Raw genomic sequence first — 24,316 nt, 5'->3', positions numbered from 1 at the left:
TTTTTAGTTGAAATGCTCAATAATACCGAAACATAAATAAAGGAAGAACCATGGATTATTAAAATTTGTACCTACATGACGTTTTAAATCTTTTCCAACATAAATAAAAAAATACTTAGGGCCTTGTAATAGTTAGGCAACGAATTATCGATTTGTTTTTATTAAAATATATGTTTTTTTACAGTGATGTACCAAAAGCGGCTAAAGAAAGAAAGGAAACAAAGACAAATGATTCAAGAACAACTCGACATGGAACTAAAGCGACGACAAAAGATAGAAGAAGCGCTCAAGCAGTCCGGAGCTCCTGCAGAAATACTCAGAATTGTAACTGGTACGTATGACCACTTATTATAGATTACAGAGTACTCAAGATAAAAGGATGATGTTTTTTCTCCGTTGAGGTTGCGTTTGATTCTTAAAGTGTGGTAGAGTTTCGTACTGATGGCAATAATTTAAATAAAAGTTTGAACTGTTTCAAAGATTATAATTAATGAAGTATATTTAATTATTAAAGACACGATGATAGTGATCACAACATTACCTATCAAAGATCAAGTCTTCTAATCTTCAATAAAATTTATATTATAAATTTAATCAATAAAAAACCATATTAATTTGAATCATAACCGATACCAACTGTAATTATTGCTACTAGCAGCGAGACTACTATAGCCATTAAACATTCGTCAATAAGCACTCGACAAAGTTTTGATTGCATTCAAAGTCAGTTAAAACGATTAATTTCATCCTTTGCAACGTCTTGAATATGTCAAATTGTCAATGGCACCCGGACCATTCAACAAGTTTCGACGTGAAGTGTATGTGCACTTGACATGTTAACCTGCCGTCTGTCAAACTATCTGTACGCGAAAACTCCGCTCGCACGGCCGCATCTAGAAAGTTGTACTCTAATAGTCGTGTTTAGGGTCGCTTCTCGATAGTTGATTTGTAATTTTATCGCTTGTTAAGTTCATATGGAGTGCGTGACGTAAGAAGGGTGGGCGCACGGTGAAGCCTTGTACTAATCTCCGTGTCAGGAAATCGTTTCGCAGGCCATTTGAAACGGGGGTTCATTGCTGAACTAACACGCATTCGACTTGATTCTCTTGCATAATCATTGTTTGCTACGTCTATTGGCTGTTTGTTTGATTGATTAATGCAGCTATTATAAGACGATCTAAAGCTCGCAATTTTACAACGTGTCGATTGATTAAATTACTTTAATGTAAATAAGTTTCATCAGGTTGACGTAATTCCTAACGTAATATTATGCAGAAATTACTTATTAAATTGATCATGTAGTCAGTTCTATATGTAAAAAGTAATTTGAATGATTAGTATCAGCATGGTAACTGAGTAAATGTCTATGCAGAGAATCTGACACCGGCAGCGCAAGAACAAGGGCGGCACGAGCGCGAGAACGGTTCGGAGAGCAAGCCGCCGAGTGCGGAGCCGCCAGCCGCCTCCCCTCCCTTCCAGCGCGAGCCGCCGCGCACCCCGGACAAGCCGCAGTGGAACTACCCCCGCCGCCGGTCGACATCATGAGCGGCGGTGCCGCCTTCTGGCAGAACTACTCTGGTGAGTTGCTTAATCATTCGGATCAAGATGACGATTGTCAATGACTATCTTCCGATAACTTATTTTGCCGAAGTAAACCAGAAGCAACAGCTTTAGAAGCCCCTATCATTTTAGAAGGACTGTACAATTAGTCATAGCGTTTGCACATTGATTAATCATATCTATTACTTTACCAGTTAGTACTTCGGACGTGAGATACAAATAAAATTTAGAGGTTTGAAGTCCACCTCGACAGCCAGTAGTCGCTATAAGACAATATGATGAGATTATTCCGTTAATATCAAGCTCTTTAGTTAGCACGTAAACTAAGACGCAAAGCCCAGTGTGTTTTAAAAACTATTTCATTAATATTTAATAATAAAAATCGTATTAATATTATATAATTATTTGCGTTATGTTTATAAATTATAATAATATGTCGTTATTCCGCAACGAGCTTTAGATTAAATTATACACTGTAATGGCTAAGCATAATTATTACAAATCAAACATAAATAAATCCTATGAATACCTTTTACGTACAATATTTCAAAACGCAATTACAAAATGAATAATCACCGATAAGTTTATAATCGCAATCTTGAATACGAATTAGTTCCATGCGGAACTTAATCAAATTAAAATTAATGGTAATTGTAATAAATCACAATATTTTATTCTAAATATGATTACTTGATATTGAAATGCATTGAAATGTTCGCATTACGTCTATAAATAAAATTGATACATTCATTTTTCATGATTGAATTCCTGTTGCCGAATATTTGTGTGTACAAACACACATATGTTTTACATTCAATGAAAAAGGGCTTTATAAAAGACGAAAAAAATTCAATGGAATGAATTATACCTCATCATATTGCATACCGCGCGTATTGAGAATTTGGGGCACGCGGATACAGCAATGAGTTTGTTCTGTTGCTTTTGTATTGAAAACAAACACACGTATTGCTTAAATAAAATATTGACGATTATAGAACACGAGTTAATGAGATGTAAATCGTGTTAAATATCTGTAGTATATACATAAATAATAAAACAAACAAAACAAACATCCATCGTGCCCTATCCCCAAAGGTGTAAGCAGAGCCGCAACTAGGGCACACACTTTTCGGCATGTGTGTTCTGTCTCATGATGTGATAGGGACGAGCCTATGACCATATCGGGCACAAATTCCTCCTGAGTGATAATGAATAGAAAAACCCAATATCACTTTGGCGCCTCAGAATTGAGTCGTATTGTGCATGTAATACAACTACGCCACGAAAGCAGTCGATTAGGGTAAATAATCCACTAATAAAATTATTATAATTAATGAAAAGATCAAACGACTACAAATTGATTCCTAAATCACATAACACGCTAAATTTGCAATAACATTATAAAGCTCACTTTTTGTTTGTTTATTTTGGCACTCTAATTTCTTTAATCGTCTCAGTTTTGATCATATTTTTACTAATAATAATTGAGTGACGTATTTTCATATATTGGCTATTCTTCATTCCGCGAACGAACTTACGCGTACAGAACTGCGAAAAACATTTTACGAGTAATCATAAAATATCTATTGATTTGAACTAAACATACACAATTGATACTGTAATGGTTATAGATATTATTAAGAAGCGGGTAGTTGTAATTAATACTGTTCGAGGCAAATAAAATAATAAACCAGTTCTCAACAGACCATCCGTGTGTTTGCTTACTTCATGGTGGCAGCGGTGTGCTTTAAATATAATTCATAATTATTATTGTAGTACAGTTGGATTCGTGGTTGCACTAGTGTCGTGTAAGTCGTTGTGCGAACGAAAAGCAAATATTATGGAACACGCGAGGCCCCCAATTGAATTAATATTGGAAGGTGGTCCAGCCAAAAGGGCTGATGCATGGCGAAAATGGCTTAAACAATTCAAAGTATTTTTGAAGGCATCCGGCGTCGGCAAGGAAGATAAAAGTGTTCAGTCCAGTCTATTAGTAAATCTTATTGGATCTGAGGGGTATGACATATTCTCCACATTTAAATTTACGAAGTCTGAAGAGCAAGATTCGTCCACTATCCGTGAACTTGATCAGACGTACGCAAATTTTACATCTTAATTACTCCGCTCAATCGTAATTAGTACAGTCAATACTAATATCTAAAAAGTGAGTGATAAGGTTGCAATTGGTGTCAGTCATCCACGATCGTATAAGTACAGTGACTACGGCCGCACCTCTGAGTGACAAAGACAGTTGCAATTTTTCGTCTTGCTCTAACACCCGTAAGTGCAAAGTGCAGTGATATTCCGAACAGTTATTTTTTTTTTTCTTCTCATACCCGCCCAACTAATAAAATGAATCCCATGAGGACGCCCCCGTATGGTACTGGATCCCAGCCCGATTTATCAAAAGTACATGATCTGGATGCAAATTCTTCGGTTACCATGCGTAAGAGAAAAAAAATGGAGAATGAATATACAGAAGCACTTTCTAACTTTCGTTCCGAAATCATGACTACGCTAAAAGATTTCGCTCAAGACCAGAAAAGTTGTTTATCAGCTCTGTCAGCGGATGTAAAGCAAGTGATTAACCAAATAAATGCTATCAAAATATCTCAGGAAACTCTTGAACGTGAACAGGTTACATTAAAAAAACAATTCAGTGAACTTCAAAATGAAAACAATCATAAACTAAAATTATTTCAGCAACAACTGGACAAATTTGATGAGAAAATATTATATTTAACGAACCATATTGGCATCATTGACCAATACGGACGTGGCAATAACATAGAAGTTACTGGAGTACCAATAACTAACGAGGAAAATTTAAACACCATAATTCACTTATTGTCGGTTAAAATTGGCATAACACTTTCTGAGTGGGACATCGATTATATTAAACGAGTGAGAAAATACTCACCAAAACAAATTTCTGAACCACATTCTATACCTAACATCATAATAAGGTTCACTCAACGCAAAATGAAAATGGAATTTCTGGCGGCAGCTCGAGCTCGCCGTGGGTTGACTACGGCGGACCTGGGACTCACCGGACCAGCAAAACCTATCTTCATCAACGAGCATCTTACTCCGCAGAATAAGTTCCTTTATCGACAAGTCCGATTGTTAGCCAAGGAAAAAGGATTTAAATTTGTCTGGTTGAACGATAGCAAAATATTCATACGTAAATCAGAAACCACGAAAGCTTTTCTGATTGCAACGGAAAAAGATCTTGTCAAAATAAAATGACTATGTAACTTTTCATTCTCATTAATGGCTTTATTACTTTATCATATTGTTAAACAAAATGATGCAGAGTTTATCGTTGTTACGCGACGTTCAACCCATTTTACACTTAAACGCGGTGATATAAAGTGTATTATTAGTTTATATCAACTAGCGACAGACTTAAAAAAAGGATTTTTCTACCCTCTTATAAGCAACATCATTTTTGTTCATTGGATTAACTTTGGGCAAGATATATTATATAAAATCATAGTACTGAACTCAATATACTGTAGTTTTACATATTATGTTCTAGTGAGAGGTAGATGCACGGGTTGTGCACCTTCCTACCTCCGCGATTATAAAAGACGTGAGCATGTTTGTATATATTGTAACATTAATGAATGCATTATAGTTTTTGTTCGCACAAATTTTTCAATAGGGTCAAATTATCGCTTGATTACAATTTATTACTTTGTTTTCTTTTAATTAATTCGATTCCAACACGTTATCTGTTTATTATCAAAACGCGAGGGGTTTACGTACCAAATCTTGGGAATTTTCAACAAATATATTAAATCACGACTTTGACGTTATATGTATTACAGAAACTTGGCTGACAACTGGTTTTTATGACTCTGAATACTTTGATAGTCGTTATATTGTATTTCGTTGCGATCGTGATCTACTCAGTACTGGATGCGCACGCGGGGGTGGCGTGTTGGTGGCAATCCGTCGAAACCTAAATCCAACGCAAGTTGACAACTTAAGTACAATTGAGCCCGTTGATGAATTATGGCTAAGTTTTTCATTATTAAATAGTGGTTCTTACAGATCGACGGGCCAGACTACACCATTAAACGTACATATACTGTGCACATACATTCCTCATGGTCAGACACATTTTCAACAATTGAATTCATTTTTTGATAGGGTAAGTGAATACGTAAATGCACAACCAAACGATATTTTTTTAATTGTCGGAGATTTTAATGTCACACATGCGGATTGGTACTATGATGAGACCCGCGACAGCATGAATTTACACACAAATAATAATCGTTTATCCATTTCCACTGCGAATTTTATGAATTTGTCACAATTATACCAGTTTAATTCTTATTTTAATTTCAACAATAGAATTTTAGATCTGATTTTCAGTAATTTACACTGTGAAGTTTGTACTTGTGATTTACCCATTGTAAGAGAGGACCCGCATCATAAATCGCTTACTATTAGCTTGTTGCTACAATTTCCCCAGCCTCTTATTACAAATAGTACCACAAAAAAATTGTTTTTTAAGTCAGACTTTGTTTCAATCAAAAGAGAACTTTCTTTGGTTGATTGGGATAAAGAATTCGGGAATTTTACTGACGTTAATATGCTCACAGAACGTTTCTACACTATTTTAAATAACCTAGTCGATAGGTACGTACCACTTCGAGTAATATCTAACAACTCTAAATACCCGCCCTGGTATTCTAAATCGTTAATAAAATTGGATAAAGAAAAATGCAAATATCACAAAAAATGGAAACGTTACGGAAACTCGAATGATTATAATGCTTTTTCATTGTTAAGAAAGAGATTCCATAAATTAGAGTACCAATTGCATAAAACATATGTCATTAAAAGTGAAAGTTTAATTCGAGTAAATCCAAATTACTTTTGGACCTATGTAAAAAATAAAAAATGTAGTTTGAATGATATGCCAGCCAAAATGCTTTACCAGGGGAAATCTCTTACGGGTGGAAAAGATATATGCAACACATTTAATACATATTTTCATTCAGTATTTATCAATAACAATCGTTCTAATTCACGTAATTGCATTAGACTATATCCGACAGATAGTACAGTAAGTATAAATTCCATAAACCTGTCTTTAGACCTAACTCATAAGGAACTTAAAACTGTTAATATTAAGAAAGGCGCCGGGTATGATGGTATTCATCCTATAATTATATCTAAATGTGCTTCACAATTATCATTGCCCATTTACAAAATCTACTCTTTATCTCTGACTTCAGGTATTTTTCCGATTTTATGGAAAAAAGCACTTATTACGCCAATTCCAAAAAACACAAAAACAAATGTAATAACGGAATATAGACCCATTTCTAAACTCTGTATTCTCGGTAAAATATTAGAAAAAATTGTTACATCACAACTGGCATATCATTTCCGCAATCATATATCTAAAGAACAACACGGTTTCATGAAACTGCGTAGTGTAGACACGAACTTACTTACATTTACAGAATTTTTGCTGAGTGCAATGGATAAGAATCTCCAGATAGATGCCGTGTACACAGATTTTTCCAAGGCTTTCGACAAAATCAATCATGACTTATTACTGGATAAATTGTGGAAGGCCGGTATACATGGCAATCTCCTACGCTGGATCGAATCTTACATAAAAAAATAGAAGTCAAGCTGTATGTATAAAAGGATACATATCTGATTTTCTTAAAATATCTTCAGGTGTACCTCAGGGGTCGCATCTTGGTCCGGTTCTCTTTACCCTTTATATAAATGATATTATTAAAGCCCTCCCAAATACACATCAATTACTATACGCTGACGATACAAAGTTGTTCAGAGCTATAAAGACTGTTGATGATTGTCTTAAAGTCCAGGCCGACATAAATAATCTGTCCAAATATTGTGAAGACAACCAGCTTTTTCTTAATAGTGATAAATGCTTTATAATTAGTTATACGCGTAAAACTAAACCTATTCATTTTCACTACACAATATTCAACCGTACATTAACTAGAGTAAAAACAATTCGGGATTTAGGTGTTACAATGGACGAAAAGTTGTCCTTTAATTTTCACATAGATAACATAATTGGGAGATCATTCAAAATGCTTGGTTTTATCAACAGATGTAGCAAACCATTTAAAAATCTTCATACCATTAAAATGTTGTATTTTGCATTTGTACGATCAATTTTAGACTTTGGGTGCCTAATATGGAGTCCATCATATAATTTACACGTTGACCGATTAGAAAGAGTCCAACGGAAGTTTATCAACATCTTAAATTATAAAAACAATTGCAATTCAAACACTTACGACGAATCATTACAAATGTACCACTTAACGTCTTTAAAAACACGCCGCTTACATTTTGATCTCCTTGTTCTATATAAAATTCTAAACGGCCTGATTGATTGTCCGGATATCTTAAGTCGTATAAATTTTATTGCAAAAAGTAGATATTTATCACACCCATCTCGTGTAAATCAACTGAATGACAAACACTTGCAATTGTTCATACCCCCTACTGCGAACAAAAACTATACCCGTAATCGTTTTCTTGTTAGAAGCTTAAACAATTATAATAAAAAATTCTGCAATACACATAATTCAGTATCAGATGTCGACATATTTTATAATTCTTTTAATAAATTCAAAAAACTCACGCTTGCCCAATTATAACAGAATATTGTATATGTGAATATTTTGAAACAATTCAAGTCATTAAATTATAATGTTGTATAACTTGATTTGCATTGCTTTCTAATTGTTATTTTTAGTAAATATTTTCTATTTCTAGAAACTAAGTAAATCTTCTACTTCCAGAAATTGAAATTGTTACCCACATAAAGCAATAATGCACGAACGTGTTGCAATATTTGTCATACACCTCTTTAATTAATTGATCTTTTTATTATTCAAGAATTTATATTGTATTATCTATGTTGTTCACGGAGACCTAAAGTATTGTAACTAACATTAACTTCTTTTCGGCACTAGAGGTCCATATCATTAGATCTATATTACTTAGGATAAGTAGCTTTGGTTATTATAAATGTACATGACTGTTTGTTGCCAAAATAAATAAAAAAAAAAAAAAAAAAAAAAAAAAAGATGACGTGGATATAGTTATAAAAAAGTTTGATGAATACTTTGGCACTCGCCACAATATAGCTATGGCGCGATTTCGTTTTTTTTCCCGTAATCAAGATAATGGAGAATCTATAGATACATACGTAACGGCATTGAGGCTACTCAGCCAACAATGTGAATTTGACCACCTGGAAGATAGTTTAATTCGGGATCGAATCGTTTGTGGAGTCAATGACAGTACTCTACGAGATAGACTGTTGAGAACGGATGATCTGACGCTAGATAAAACTGTTAGAATGTGTCAAGCTAATGAAATTTCGATCGAACAAAATCGTCACATTGAGGGTACAAAGTTCGGCGAGTGTTCAAAAGGCGGAGCAATAGACGTAGTTTACGGTTCCCGTGCAAGAAATCGTGTGAATGGTGGCGTAAGCGGCGCTTACAACGGGCGCGCACGTAATGAACGCGCAAGCGGCTGGCGCGCGGGCTCTGTGCGAGCTCGCACGACCAGCGATATGTCGGCTGGCGTGCGCAACCAGGCTAACCAGAAAGTGATTTATCGGAATGCAGTGCCGGAGTGTTGTGTTGCGTGCGGTATTGATCACCAGGAGGACTTTCGATGCCCTGCTAAAAATGTGAAATGTTACTTATGTCATAATTTGGGGCATTTTCGTAAAATGTGTCCTATGCGGTCAAATAAACAAGTGTACGAAGTAAATCAAGACAGTGATGACAGTGATCAACTGTTCCAAATTGATTCCCTAAGTGAGTGCTTTGGATCTAGAGACAATAAGTGGTTTGAAAAACTAACATTATGCAGTAATGGCTTGAGTGTATATTTTAAACTTGATACTGGGTCTGATCTTAATGTTATATCATTTAAACTATTTAAAAAATTAGGTTTTAGCATGGAGGATATTAAGCCATGTCACGTAAAAGCACAATCATTTTGTGGTAACTATATTCCTATACTGGGTTCGTGCGATATGCTTTGGTCTTACAAACAGAATAAACATGTCATAAATTTTATTATATCGCAGGATAATTGTCAAAGCGTTCTCGGCAAATATACAAGTGAGGAATTAGGTTTGGTCCAAAGAATATTTTCTATTCATATTAATATGTATACTGATTTGTTTCGTGGTGTAGGTAAATTACCGGGAAAATATAAAATTGTACTGGAAAATAATGCAAGTCCTACAATATGCCCAGTGAGAAAGATTCCAATGGGTATAAGAGATAAATTAAAAATTGAATTAGAGCGTATGGAAAAAATAGGTATAATAAAAAAGGTTTCGCATCCGACGCCATGGGTTAACGCCATAGTGTTGCCAGCTAAAAAGGACGGTAGTTTTCGTGTGTGCCTAGATCCGCGACCGTTGAACCGCGTTGTGCGGCGTGCTCATTATCCTCTTCCCACGTTAACAGAAATTGCTGCTAAACTACGCGGTGCTAAGTATTTCAGTAAGCTGGATGCCCGGTCCGGTTTTTGGATGATCCAATTGGACGATGAGAGTGCCGATTTATGTACTTTTGGTACACCGTTTGGGAGATACCAGTTTTTGCGGCTGCCATACGGTATAAATTGTGCAAGTGAGGTTTTCCATGCTAAGATAAGGCAAACACTCGAGGATTTAGAGGGAGTAGACTCGTTTGTTGATGACGTCATAGTGTGGGGAGCGACAAGGCATGAACATGATATACGATTAAAAGCGTTGCTTGATAGGTCTCGTGAGATAGGTATAAAATTTAATCGTGAGAAATGTGTCTTCGGCGTAGAACAAATATCGTATTTAGGTCATATTTTTAGCGCTCAGGGTATGGGAATAGACCAAAATAAATTAAAGGCTATAAAAGATATGCCTTGCCCAAACAATCGCGTATCCCTGGAAAGATTTCTAGGAATGGTCAATTATTTAGCAAAATTTATACCTAATTACTCGGAATTAGCAGGACCGCTCCGGCAACTACTTAAAAATAATACTGAATGGTATTGGGACGCAACCCATGACGCGGCTATAACACGGCTTAAGCAGGCACTGTGTGCCGCGCCTGTGTTGGCACTGTACGCCAGCGACTTGCCAATCGTGGTGACAGTAGACGCGAGCGCAACTGCGCTTGGTGCGGTTCTCTTACAAAATGGCCGACCAATTGAGTTTGCATCTTCAACGCTGACGGATACGCAAACTAGATATGCCCAGATCGAAAAGGAGATGCTTGCTATAGTTTTTGCGATGGAGAGGTTTCACCAATATGTTTATGGACGTGCAGATATTGTGGTAGAAACCGATCACAAGCCTTTGGAGGCGCTTTATAAAAAATCATTAGACGCTGTTCCTGCCAGGTTGCAGAGAATGATGCTCCGTATTCAGGCTTACGATTTTGTTGTTAAATATAAACCGGGAAAATTCATGTACTTAGCTGATGCTCTATCCAGAGCGGCCCTTCCGGATCTTATGCACGACAAGGTATCCGAGGATGTCGAAGGACAATCTTGTTTTCTTTTAAGTAATGTTCGATTTAGCGACACTAAGTTACATAAAGTAAGGGAGTCTACTCAGGAAGACAGAGAATGTCAAATTCTTATTAATTATATTCTAAACGGGTGGCCTAAATATAAAAACGATACGGATCCTATTGCACAGGTACACTGGCCGTACCGGGAAACATTGGAATATTTCGACGGAGTGGTGTTTAAAGATAATTTAGTTTTCATACCGCGGGCACTTAGGAGTGAAATGGTGCAGCGTGTGCACGAAGGGCATTTAGGGATCGATCGGTGTAAAAGACGGGCACGAGATGTAATGTTCTGGAACGGGATGTCCAGTGATGTGGAGCGCGTGGTACGTGAATGCGTTGTTTGTGCGGAACATGCCGCTAGACCATGTAAGGAACCCTTGATATCTCATCCAACCCCAGATACACCCTGGAGGAAAGTAGGATCCGATATATTTACTTGTTACAAAAAATACTATTTAATTTTAGTAGATTACTTTTCAAAATTTATTGAAGTTAGTCCACTAGTAAATATTACTGCGAAATCCATAATATTCGCAATGAAAGAACAGTTTGCTAGGCACGGAATACCTTCAGAGCTAATAACGGATAACGGGCCGGCATATGCATCTCGTGAGTTTCGTCAATTTAGTAGGGAATGGTGCTTTGAACATATAACTACCTCTCCTAATTATGCTCAGTCAAATGGTCTTAGTGAACGCGCCGTACGTACTGTTAAAAATATTATAAAAAAATCGCTTCATACAGGTACAGATTTTTACCTAGGGCTGTTGAATTTAAGATCAACTCCACGCGATGGTATTTCTTCTCCGTCACAGCTGTTAATGGGCAGGAGGATCAACACACGGCTGCCAGTGCACGGTGATAAATTAAGACCTGACCGTGACAATTCGCAAGACTTTATAAATATTAAACGTAATCGCGACCGGGTTAAAAAATATTATGACATGCATGCCCATAATTTACCAAAGTTAGGTACTGGTGAGCGTGTCATTGTTGCAGATGGCAATATTCGGCGATACATGCGCGTCATGGCGCAGGCGCCGCAACCGCGCTCTTATTTTCTATCGGACGATATTGGTAGGAAATATAGGAGAAACAGGCGCCATATAATTAAACTGGATGCATGTAGGCCTAAGTCACCACTTTCTTTCCCCCGCGGAAAGGAGGGAGGTTGATGTAAGTGTTCACAAAAATAAAGATGGGGCCAGTTCGTCACTTAATTCCGCGCTCTCGAGTTCGCCTAAAATTAGAAAAGCTGCTGCTAAGGCTCGAGACAAGCTTGCATTATTTTTCAAAAACTAATAACTTCATATTCATTATATAGGCAAAATTCTTTAGTGATATATGTCTTTTGGTTTATTAAAAGGGGGAAGATGTAATGGTTATAGATATTATTAAGAAGCGGGTAGTTGTAATTAATACTGTTCGAGGCAAATAAAATAATAAACCAGTTCTCAACAGACCATCCGTGTGTTTGCTTACTTCAGATACTTCCATTGTACCAAACATTCGTTTGATAACAAACGCCGTTGTAAAAGTACAAGCCCCTTGTTAACTCAAAAACGAATAACGTTTTATTTGATATCAAAAAACGCAATGCACTCAACTTTTAGCCAACGAGGAGCAAAAATGTGATGCACGTATCGGTGAATCAAACCGTAGTTTTTTTCATGTATATCCGCTTTGTGGAGAGCCCAGAAATTTCATTAAAAATGCACCGGCCTTGTGTGTGCGCGTCTGCGTGCTGCGACCACGCGCCTTCAATCATTGTGGAAATATTGAAATATTTCGCAGTTTATCAAAGGCAATTTTATTTCATGATTACGAATTTGTTTTCACGTATAGCATTAGATTGCTACATGGGCCTAATACAATGACGTTATTTTGACAGAAGAAATTTACGTATATTGTACCAAACTATTAAAGTAACATGTGTGCGACTTCCCCGGGATCCCCGGGATATCGAAGATATGAGATTGTGGCATTTTGATGATCGGTTATTTTATAATCAGAAGCCATAAATTCCATTTTTGAAAACAACATTTTAAGATCTATCGCGATGTATTTTAGATTTTTTTTATATTTATTTATTATTTAATGTTCCTGGACGACCATGATCACTTAACTTAAGATGAATCACAAAAAATCGCCAATCTTGTTTATGTACTAAAGCAACGGAAAATATTTCAGATATTTTTCTCGGTATTCACCGAGGTAAACAAATACTATAAATGTGTAAATAACTATTTGATATGTCGACATTACGGGCAAGTGTAAGGCTAAGCAAACCAGTGATATGGATTTAATCATTTCCTGCATTTTGCCCACGTGATTTTTGCCGACGGTCCGGTTTAAGTAGAAATTGCAACTAATTTGAACTGTTACCCTACCCCAAGTGTCGAAACGCACGCGAACACGCAAGTTTAACGATTCCATACAAATAGAATGGAGTATGTCGCACTAAACCATATAAAATTAAGATTTTTTTTTAATCCATGAGAAAATACGTGCAATAATAATTTGGGAATATTTGAGGGACACAAACTGGGGCCTTATTCTCTATCCCGCACGTTATTTTAACAGTGCGTAACAAGCACAAACCACAACGCATCATGTTTAGTACTATAGAAATTTGGCTTACAGAATACCATTCCACACACATTTCTCGAAGATAACATGACACGGCCGAGTTACGCGTTTACACTATCATACAGAATAAGGGCCCTGTTTTAGTTAACATTATATTATTAAATCTACGCTGTACTTGCTGCCAGAGTAGTAAAATTACATGCCAGGATAATAAGAAAAGAAATCAAAGACAACACTAGACGCGCAATATTTTTACGAATATCTAACCAACCACAGAGTAACGATGCGAAACTTTTTTCTAGCATCGTAATCGTCTTGTAAACAAATGGATTGCCTCGTGGACGGCTTAAGCCAATTGCGAAGATTAGTCTTAATTCAATTTACTATTGGATTAGTCGCCGAATTTTGGTTTAGATATAAGTTAATATTATCATCGACTGATTATATTTACTGAAATTTATATTCATTTGATATATAATATAAAGTATATAATAACTTAAATAGTGAGAAAATAATTAGTAAATTAATTAATATTCTATTTGACTACCTCTAATCATTAAAGAATATACTGAAAAACAGTTTATTGCATAATTTTCTGACTTTGGACACGGCACTGCAAAGGAAGACGTAAAAATAAAAATATAAGATGCCCATAAAGCTAAAACACAAAAATACAAGCGGGTTGTAAATATAAAAAAAGGTTGGTAACAGAAAAACAAAAATTAAAACTTGGAGCCTTTCATCAACTTTCCTCAGTGCCGTCGGTAAAAGAAAAAAAACATATTTTATTATTCCTAAATTAGAAAACTTTTTTCTACGTGCTTTTTATAAGAAACGAGATGAGTCAAAAGTATTGCAAACAACTTAGAAATATTTAAATAACGAAACCAATTCGAAATTACGTTAATTTATGAATATGAAAATAGAAACGTTTGGATTAATAATTTTAATACTTCGATTTATTTATCTAAAATCTACGCTTATCTTAATCATTTTATTCGATTCAGAAGAATAGCGAATATATGTAATAGTTGTGTACTAAAAAATATGGTAATGAAAGAATTATGTATTAAGTTTTTATTATAACACAAGATTTTCGTAAAGCCAACTACGTCACCTATATTCGTTAAAATAAACAATGTTTCTGGGAGCAACATAATAATTGTAATGTTTACGTACGTATTAGCAATCAATCATAATTAGTGGAACCAATCAATGTGGTTATTGGTATAAATAAACGCTTCGCAAACTAATCAATATCATCAATGTATTTATCGAATTTAAAATGCTTTTTAACACAATTGTCCCTGTGTTGCGGCCATGTCCTACAAACAACTATTATATTAGTTAACATGATTACATGATATAAGATCGTATCAAGGCTTATTAGTTGGTTGTATCACAATAGTGCTCAGAACAAATGTATATTGATCTATTGCATTAGGTCGTGACCACGATATTCTTAAGTGCGAAGTACATTTAAAACTTATTTTCTGTGTGTGTATTTATATATACATCAAGTACCGTATTCATTAATATAATATGGCTTATGGTCAACCAACCACTACGGATTTTAAGTAAGGCAACTTCTAAGGGCACGTTGAGGGTAGAATTGTCAGAATCGGTTCAAAAGCGAGTTAGAGATGATAAATTTTGTAGTAAGTGTTTGCCATCAAGGAGTATTCATCACTCAATTACGAATAAATGTGTACCATAGCATACTCCATTTATCCCAAAAATTTCAATTCAATTTATTTTTATAAAACAGGTTTTTTATCTCAAGCGAAACGAATAAACCGAGCGATATTATATAAGTAATATAAAGTTGAAAAATTAATAAAGAGGAAACTCCTCCATGTTACTTTTTAGGTGAGCTTGTAAAATGAATGGAATAAAAATTGTACCGCACAGGTGCGCTCAAAAACCTTTGACGATATTAACTTTTTTGTTTATGTTCTGGTAATACAACCGCAGTATTGAACACAGAGTTTTCATCAATTTGTCCAATGTATTTTTAGTTTTCCAATTCTTAGAGCAAATAATTTATACAAAAATTACGAACGCACTTGAAAAAGTTAGACAAATTTGACATCATTATTGCTTGCAATTTTTTAGTCGTCGCCTATTCAACACTCGAACATAGACAATATAGCCTATAAGGTAACACAATTTAAAGTATGGACTAATTAGTAATACGATTGAATGTCAGCAATAGACCATACCAAATACTAATTAAATATTAACCATATCACCAAACTCATAAAGTCCAATCGATCACTACGTGTACTTGGTACAGGACTAAAAAATATGTCTCTAACGGAAAATCAATCCAATCAATGGAATTAGACACGGTCGGATTGTCAGCAGCCGGGCCTAGCCACCGGTTGTTTATGAACTCATTTCGTGACCAATGCGATATAGTTCCCTTTACACATCATCTGTTTAAAGCAACCCTTTTTTACCAACCATCTCAAATTTCCACCTAAAGTATTAATCAACTTTTTTTCTTTATATATTTTTACGGCCATAATTAATTTCGCCTTAACAACCCACAAAGGTGTCGATTGCTAAAAATCGTTAAAAATAATGAGCAGATGGACTTTCTATTATTCTTACAGGGGTGTTAGGTGACATAAAAAATTATGACAACGAATATTAATGAGTCGTCCAATGTAATCAATATTATGTATTTCACTAAATATTCGTATAATTTTAATTGAATTAGTTACTCAGTGCGTTGAATAGTATTTTTTAACCAAAATGTTATTAAGACTATAATTATTTTGCCGTGTCTTACATAACTCCTTTGAAAATTAAGAAAGAAATTGAAAGCATAAAATGTGAATTATTTACTACGTTCTTTTATAGTTTAATCAGCTGAAAGATTAAGCATCGGAATTGATGTGTTATGAAATCGTACTTGGTAATTAATGAATCGACTTTGAGGAAGGTTTAATTCCTCGAGTATCTAAGGGTAGGCTCTTCGGTTTTGCGAAGACTGGCTTACTTAGTTTTGTCATTAACAACGATGACCAGGTGAAATGTCCGCAATAGTATCGATAGTGACATGTCGGTCGTGTCGGCAGCTGTACCGACACCGATAATTGTGTCGGAATGACTGACGCACCACAAACCGCATGTTTTATAAAACGACCTTTACATTTCGAACTGTTTTAATGATGTAACGTTAAAACAGTAAAGGAAATGCGACGTGACACTTCACCTGCTACTCTCTTTCATTGTGTCATCAAAATGTCGGTTCCGATATACATCGGACGCTGTTCGAAACGATATCGGAGACTAAAACTACACACCCTATGCACCCATATTGTGTCAGCATTATCGCTGTCATTACACATATACACGTAAATTTCTGATCTTATTGGCTATATAAGATTATACAACAGAGCCATCGTTACACATCAAATTTCTTTTGAGACTGTGGTACCTATCACCACGGTGAATCCAGCACATTCTTAAATTCATACTAAATTGTTCGAAGTATTGATGTTTAACTTCTAAAAATTACTTCCAATTTGCTCGGGTGTGTTATGAAACTTCTTTTAATAGAATGTACTTATTGCTTTACTTATTAAGATAAAAAAGGTCTCCGTTCTCACTGTCACTTAACAACTGTGTCATTTTATTTCTATTGGTATTACAAATAAATGGAATCACGTCTACCTTGTAAAGTCCTTTTTTATCATTCCCTGACTATCTGATCGAAACGAAATCGAAATAGTTCTTTTAAATGTTTTTGTGTCTTTACGAAACTGTGAAAGTAAATGTCATTGTTGAATGTAAGAATACCTATTCGATTCTGAAATCATTCTGAATTAACAAATGTCTTTTGTAGACATCTTGTGTTGGGAAAGACGAGGGCAAACATTACTGGATAACTTTTTATTAAGCTGAGCACTCAACCATTACAGTTGTTTCAAAGAACAAATAGATTATACATCTCAAAGGAACCGGCAATTCTGTTTTAGAAGCGGCAAATGCAAAAATATTACGTATTCAAACAAACCTAATGGGACATTTAGGGGTGGCAGCGAAGTGAAACGGCAAAGGCCGAAGCTTTTAAGTGTATAATATTTAATTGTGACGCCCTAGGCGTATAATCTCGCCCGAGATAATAGGTTCTGTTTCGGGACAACCCTCGCGCGACACTTGCGAGTGTGGCGCCCTGGAGCAAGACTTCACAGAAACAAATCGGATTATAATTGAGTTTTTTTTACTGACGAATGTTTTTAAAACAAATTGTCATCGACCATATAATTTTTTTTAGAAACGAAAACATATCAACGTTGAATATACCATCACTAATTATAATTAAACATACAATATCGTTGAAATGCTATAAATGAAGACACTCGAAGCATAAATTGTCTACGAATGTCAGGATCAAAAATTGAATTCCCCGTTGAGAAAATGTTCCAACAAAGTAAGCAAAAAACGCGATTCCGTTTATATCTTTTATATCTCGTAAATTGCAGGAGGCGGCAAGCGTTGCATGAAATTGAATAAGCATATTTCGTAAAACGTCGACGTTTTTGGAGACAATTGCCTTACCTCACCTACTCTTGCCTCTTCACGAACTTTGTCAATTTACCTAAAATCTTATTAGAGAATCCTCCTATCGTCAAGACGTGTTTTGAAATATTAAAATATTTGAATTTGATTTCATTTGCTCCAAAACGCATTTGAATTTTGTGTGCGTTCGTAATTCAAATACTTTACGCTATATAGCGTGTATACTAACGTTTATTTTATAAAGAGATATGATATTTAACAATAAATTAACACTAATATAGAAGAGAAGTGAGCGCAAAGGAACAACCCTTCTAGACACAATTTAATAACACAATATTGCGCGTGATACGTTTTTACCGAGCAACATCGCATATTAAATTAGAATACGCCGTACGGATGTGAAGTCCGTTTGATGTGAAATGGGTTTCCCCTAAACACTAATGACATTTCCCGGGGCGACACACTTGCGTTTTAATGTCGTGTACGATTTTCTCTCACTTCCACGCCCGCACCGTATGCTATGCTGCATGTATTTGAAATTGATAATTTATTATTACTTCGTTGTATTAAATAGTAGATTACATGTTGTATAATTATCTAAAGTCTCGTGTTGGCCATGGTATCTCTCTTTTAAAAGGTTCGGGTTTATAATCTGACTATTTGAATTATTATACTTTTGTTCTAGTTCTTTAACATTCGTGACATTAATTTATTATTCTGAAAACATGTAATTTAGATATAATGGAAGATATTTTTATAGATTATAAAATAATTTGAAAATATATCCGTTGTCCACAGAGTCCCTGGCGCAGGAGTTGGAGATGGAGCGCAAGTCGCGACAGCAGGCTATGGAACGCGACGTGAAGAGCCCGCTCTCCGACCGCGCCGGCTACTACAAGAACTCGGTGCTTTTCAGCTCAGCCACTTAGCTGGCACACGCCGGGGCCATGGACTTCCCCGACAACCAAGAGTACGATAAAGAAGTCAACGAATCGAGAAAACCAATGATCAGCGTCAAACCTGAATTTAGGGAAAAATAAAATCCAAAGATTTAGATTGGCGAACAATGGTATACCGTCACACTAATCTTTCAGAATACCTACGCACGAACGAGTGTCTTTGATAGTTCTCAAGATTCGAATGTTCATCTTATTGTTTATTCTATTCTAAGTTTTCGGCGTGAGGATCTCAATGAAGTTGTAGGTACTTCGTATTATTGAGAATAATTTGTAAATATTGTTATTGAATTCGTAATAAGGAGGTTTCGTAACGTTCAACGGAGTCTCGTCAAATTTTCTTCCATAGTAAAATTTGTAAATAACACTTTATATATTATTATTAGGAGTAAGACATGCGGTTTTATCGACGATTCAAATATATAATTTATTTTATTCTTCAATATTTAAACCACGAGTAGTACCTTTACACTTATCGTTAAATGCCATATTTATGTAATAAGTATTTTCTGTTGTTTAACTCTTGTGATGTGCACATTGGATCAAGGTTATTTGGAAACGTTCAATCCGTATCTACCTACTACATACATATCATAAGCTTTGATGAATTTTGTCGGTCAGAGATCGATTGAAACAATGGTTGGAATTGATCAAAGACTGCTTTTGGAGTTTTGTTTTTTTCTAAAGTTGACTACACTAGTCTCGCCGTTGTTCTGTAAAGGGTGTTTAAGTTCCTATAAGACCGTTTGTTTAATATTTGCAAAAGACCACCATATCGTCAGTAAAACTGAGTGACAGTAGGTAAACATTATGTCACCCAAAAAAGTAACGTTCAATATCAATAAAGTAATGTTATGTGATCTTCACTATCACGTAATTTATTCAATTTTAGTGCAATGATTAGTTGTAACTGAAACTAGTATATCTTTTTAATCATAAAATGTACTATAGATGATACCTTAAGTTAGTGGTTTTGAAAAGATACATTTTTACAATTGTTTATTGACTGAACAGTAAGAGAGAACACAGGCAGCAGAGACAGTGCGGTTCTCGACTATTCGTACAATGTAACGTTAAGTGTCTCGTTTTAACTTTGGTAATGTAGACGCTGTATAAATAATTATATTCGCTGTGTCTCGTATCTGTAACGCAGTATCGATGTATATGAGTAGAAGTGCTAACGTAAGTTCAGTAGTTTTAAAATTATACATATAAAAAGTATGAAATGATAGCGTTATTTATATTGATGCTTAGTTTACGAGACTTTGGATGTCTTAAATAGTTTTAATAAGATTTAGAGTATATGAAGCGGAGAATTGGCGCTTGGCTATTACGTGATATGAAATACGTTTTTTGAGTAATCAGGCGCAGATGTCCGCGATGACCGACATTGAGTAACAACAGTATACCTTAATGTTTTATTTGTTATAAATAAGTTATTAATAGTCAAGCGCCGATACAAATATTCGATTCATACAATTAATTTGGTAAATTATCTGTAACGGATAATACGATGTAATGAATAAAACTTAGTTGTTATAATAAATGTTTAGCTGATCACGAGTGACTGTGTAAAGAGCGTGAATGTGGTCCTTCGTATCATTTGATTATTGTTTCATCACAAAGTAAATTGACAATACTGAGTTAGGATATAACAGTTGTAAGTAGCCGGCCGGCACACAAATACAGTATTGTCTATAATTGTCTTGACGTTCATAGTATAGATTTTTTCTTTATTTAAATGTTGAGGCTTCTCAGTCGATGTACGTATTATTTCTTTGGGTAATAGTACGCAGTTCAAGCAAACATTATTATTTATTATATGATTATTATTGATTTAATTAAAATTGTGTGTGTGCCTTGTATCGTAGATGAAAATATCAAGATTAAAAGGGAAAATTATCAGTTTGTGTTTTGTTTTATGATCCTATTTGCACTAACCACGATAATGAAATGCAGTATTTATTGACATCATATGACTAACTTAAATATGATAGAAATATGAATTCGGATGCAAGTATCTTATATAATATACAAATGCTTTTTTCAGTCTATAAGTACTAAAACCCTCAGTGGAATATAAACCATAATAAAGACGTTTACTTTAAAACAATTATGTTTATGAAGTAGTATCACTTCTAAAAAATAATGATCTTGCATCCGACGTAAATACAAAGATAATATCAATGATATAACTAACTAGTAATTTAAAAAAATATTTCATTTATATAAATGGAAACTCTTTTTTTTTGTTTTCGCGACGAAAGTGACCTACCACTAACGCCCGGCCGTATGGGTAGCGACTGGACGGTTATGTTAGGTTCGCCGGGCTTACGATCCGGCGTAAAGCCGAGCGGAGAGATGGAACACGTCGGACTACTCCGGACTTAGTCCCTAACACTATATTAGGTACATTATACACCCTACGCATGACAATTACTGCCGTATCTCAAAAAAAATAAGAATCTTGATTTTTATGGCGTCAGATAGCTTAAACAAATGCCCATCCAATGAATTTGCCTAAATAACGGTATCTTTGTTAGAACTTATTAAAAAAACTTAAAAGAGTTTCTCTATCTCAGTATTATCTCGAAATAAGGTTTCCCTGACATACCGCTTTTGCGCTTAACACGGCAGAATACCAACTAAAACTCCACGGTGGCCAATTTCGGGTCATGAGGTGCGGGCTTTCTATGTCCGAAGGCCTAGTTTTCACTCCAACGGTGTGAGGTCTACCTACCACGCTACCGTTCATCCCGAAACACATTGCGACCCTAAACTTGTTTTGTATCTACAGTCGAGGAGTGCTGAAGGCAAATGCTATTCGGTATCATTAACCAGATGATATAAGGTTCATAATTGAATACTTCGTAAAAAATTCGAGTTAAATAAGCAAAACCATTAGATTTATTATATTTTTATCTTTAAATACCTTATCAATCATCCTCGTCATGTATGAAGTTTTTATTAATACAACTTTTTTGAATAACTCTGTCAAATAACTGTGGCCACTATCTTAATGAGGTCTTATAATACATTTTGTTTTTATAATTATTACACGACACTTAAAAGGAAAATAAAAAAATGTGTTACAAAATTATACAGAATTTGTATCAATCTGTTTTTAAATTGTTTTTTCACGTTGTTAGCAAACAATAAAGGCGTTTCAAATATATTGTATCTAACTAGTCAATAATACTCATCTAACGAAAATACTTTTATTTTCCTGAAAATAACTTGGTTCTATTTATTTCAAATCAAATCTTATTATTGATTTCTCTTTGATTTTCGCTTTGCAATAAAATAGTTTTTACAATCCAGTTTAAAACATTTTAAATCAAATCTACCTACTTATAATAAATCCGAACAGATTACATTCAGATAAAAAATTACTTACCTGTAGAATACATTAATATGTAAACTAGTTTTTTCACGTGGCAACATCCGCGTATAGTTTGTCACATGTAAGTAAAGCATGTGGGTATTTTCAAAACAAAAGTCCAGACTTGTCTCTGGACATAGTATTCCAAATGTTTATCAGTATTTCTAATCTAATAATATCGATGGTTGTGGTGGGTAGAGTAGACGGCAAAAGACCTAGAGGCCAATCACCTACCCAATAGTCTGACACCATCAGAGAGGTCATAGGAATCCCATTCACGGATGCTTTGCGACAGGCACAAGAGAGGGTGGAGTAGAAGCAGCTCGTCAGCGCCACCACCAAGGTTTACAAAAGCGGGCACGACCTTCAGTCATGAAGAAAACGAGAAAGAAGAAGAATAATATCGATAGGAGTAGGTCAATTACTTCGTACCAAGTGTCGCGTCTGTCAATTCAAGTACTGCTTGGCATCGCACTGACCTCATCATCCCGTCACATTCAATGGTAAGATGTAATTGGAAGACACTGTATTCTGGACGCCTCTCTTTCTACTTGATGTGACGACGGAAACTGACAGGCCAGGGATTTACCTTATATGGTATCCAAATGTATATGGTAATGGTATGGCTTTATTGGTAAAGGAAAACATCGTGAGATAACTGGCATACATAAGTTCTCCATAAGAATTTCAATGGGATGTGAAGTCTGTCAACTCGCACTAGTCCAGCATGGTGGTAATATGGGCCGCCTGTGCCCATGAGTGGGTCAGTATATAATACAGACCTCATATTGTTATTATTGCATTACTAAATATACTTAAATCAATGGATAGGAGTTGGTTCATTATCCATACAACATATAGATACACGTTCAGTAAATACGATAGCGTTTATATTAAAATGATGCAGGTCTTTAGCCCAACCGCATTAAGATTTGCACCGTTATATATGGCACAATCTAGAAACACGAATTCATATTGACCCGAAAAAACTAAGTAGAATTAATTACTTTACGTAAAAGGAAATATATTGGATTTAAAAACGAGATACATAAGTCAATGTTTAATGACTCAATTAAAAACCAAACATGCATAACCAAAACACCGGACAAGGTGAAAATGTCGTTATAAAATAATTTATCTCAGTCATATCATAAGGTAGGTAATTAATTTTGAAAACCAATAAAACTACGGCGTCGTAAAACAGAAAAGTCATAAGAGTTCGCGTTTTATATCAGACGGTGCGATAGCCGTTTTAAATCCTGTGAAATCGGAAAACTTCATATTTATTGCTAATAGATTTTCGGCCGATGAGCACCGGGTTATTTGGGATGCAATTTTATTTTGTCCATATGAATGATTTTTATATTTGCCCGTAGGGCGGGATCGGTACTGACGCGGTGCCCACCCTTCGCGATTCGGACGTTGTGCTGGTATTGACCCCCTAAATATGTTTGGAGAAATGTTTTCCAATTTCATATGAAATAACTTTGTAGATGGGACAGAGTTTTTTTAAACTTTGATATGAACACAATCAATAAATAGATTTGCAAATAATAGGTCGGGTGTTTTCATTTAAATAAAATTTTCTACCTCTATTTTTGAACTGAAATATACACACAACTGCAATTTTAATTTGCTTATAGTATATTTTAAAGCGGCGATAGCCTAGTTGGTTGTGGAATGGACTGTGAAGA

At 35.1% G+C, this 24,316-nt stretch overlaps 1 protein-coding gene across 1 annotated transcript in view; it reads left to right on the top strand.

The window, feature by feature from the left end:
* LOC115440448 (dachshund homolog 2) overlaps positions 1–21,145 on the top strand; it is a 157,572-nt gene extending 136,427 nt beyond the window's left edge. Inside the window, 4 exon segments of the mRNA XM_030164756.2 lie at positions 185–331; positions 1,373–1,516; positions 1,519–1,578; positions 19,083–21,145. Of these exon segments, the coding sequence (XP_030020616.2) occupies positions 185–331; positions 1,373–1,516; positions 1,519–1,578; positions 19,083–19,213 (482 nt within the window). The 3' untranslated portion in view covers positions 19,214–21,145.
* The last annotated feature ends 3,171 nt before the right edge of the window (positions 21,146–24,316 follow it).

Source organism: Manduca sexta, chromosome 24 (assembly GCF_014839805.1).
Source record: "Manduca sexta isolate Smith_Timp_Sample1 chromosome 24, JHU_Msex_v1.0, whole genome shotgun sequence".
Taxonomy (NCBI): domain Eukaryota; kingdom Metazoa; phylum Arthropoda; class Insecta; order Lepidoptera; family Sphingidae; genus Manduca; species Manduca sexta.
Note: the sequence above shows the minus strand (reverse complement) of the source record. Positions and strands in the feature narration are given on the sequence as shown.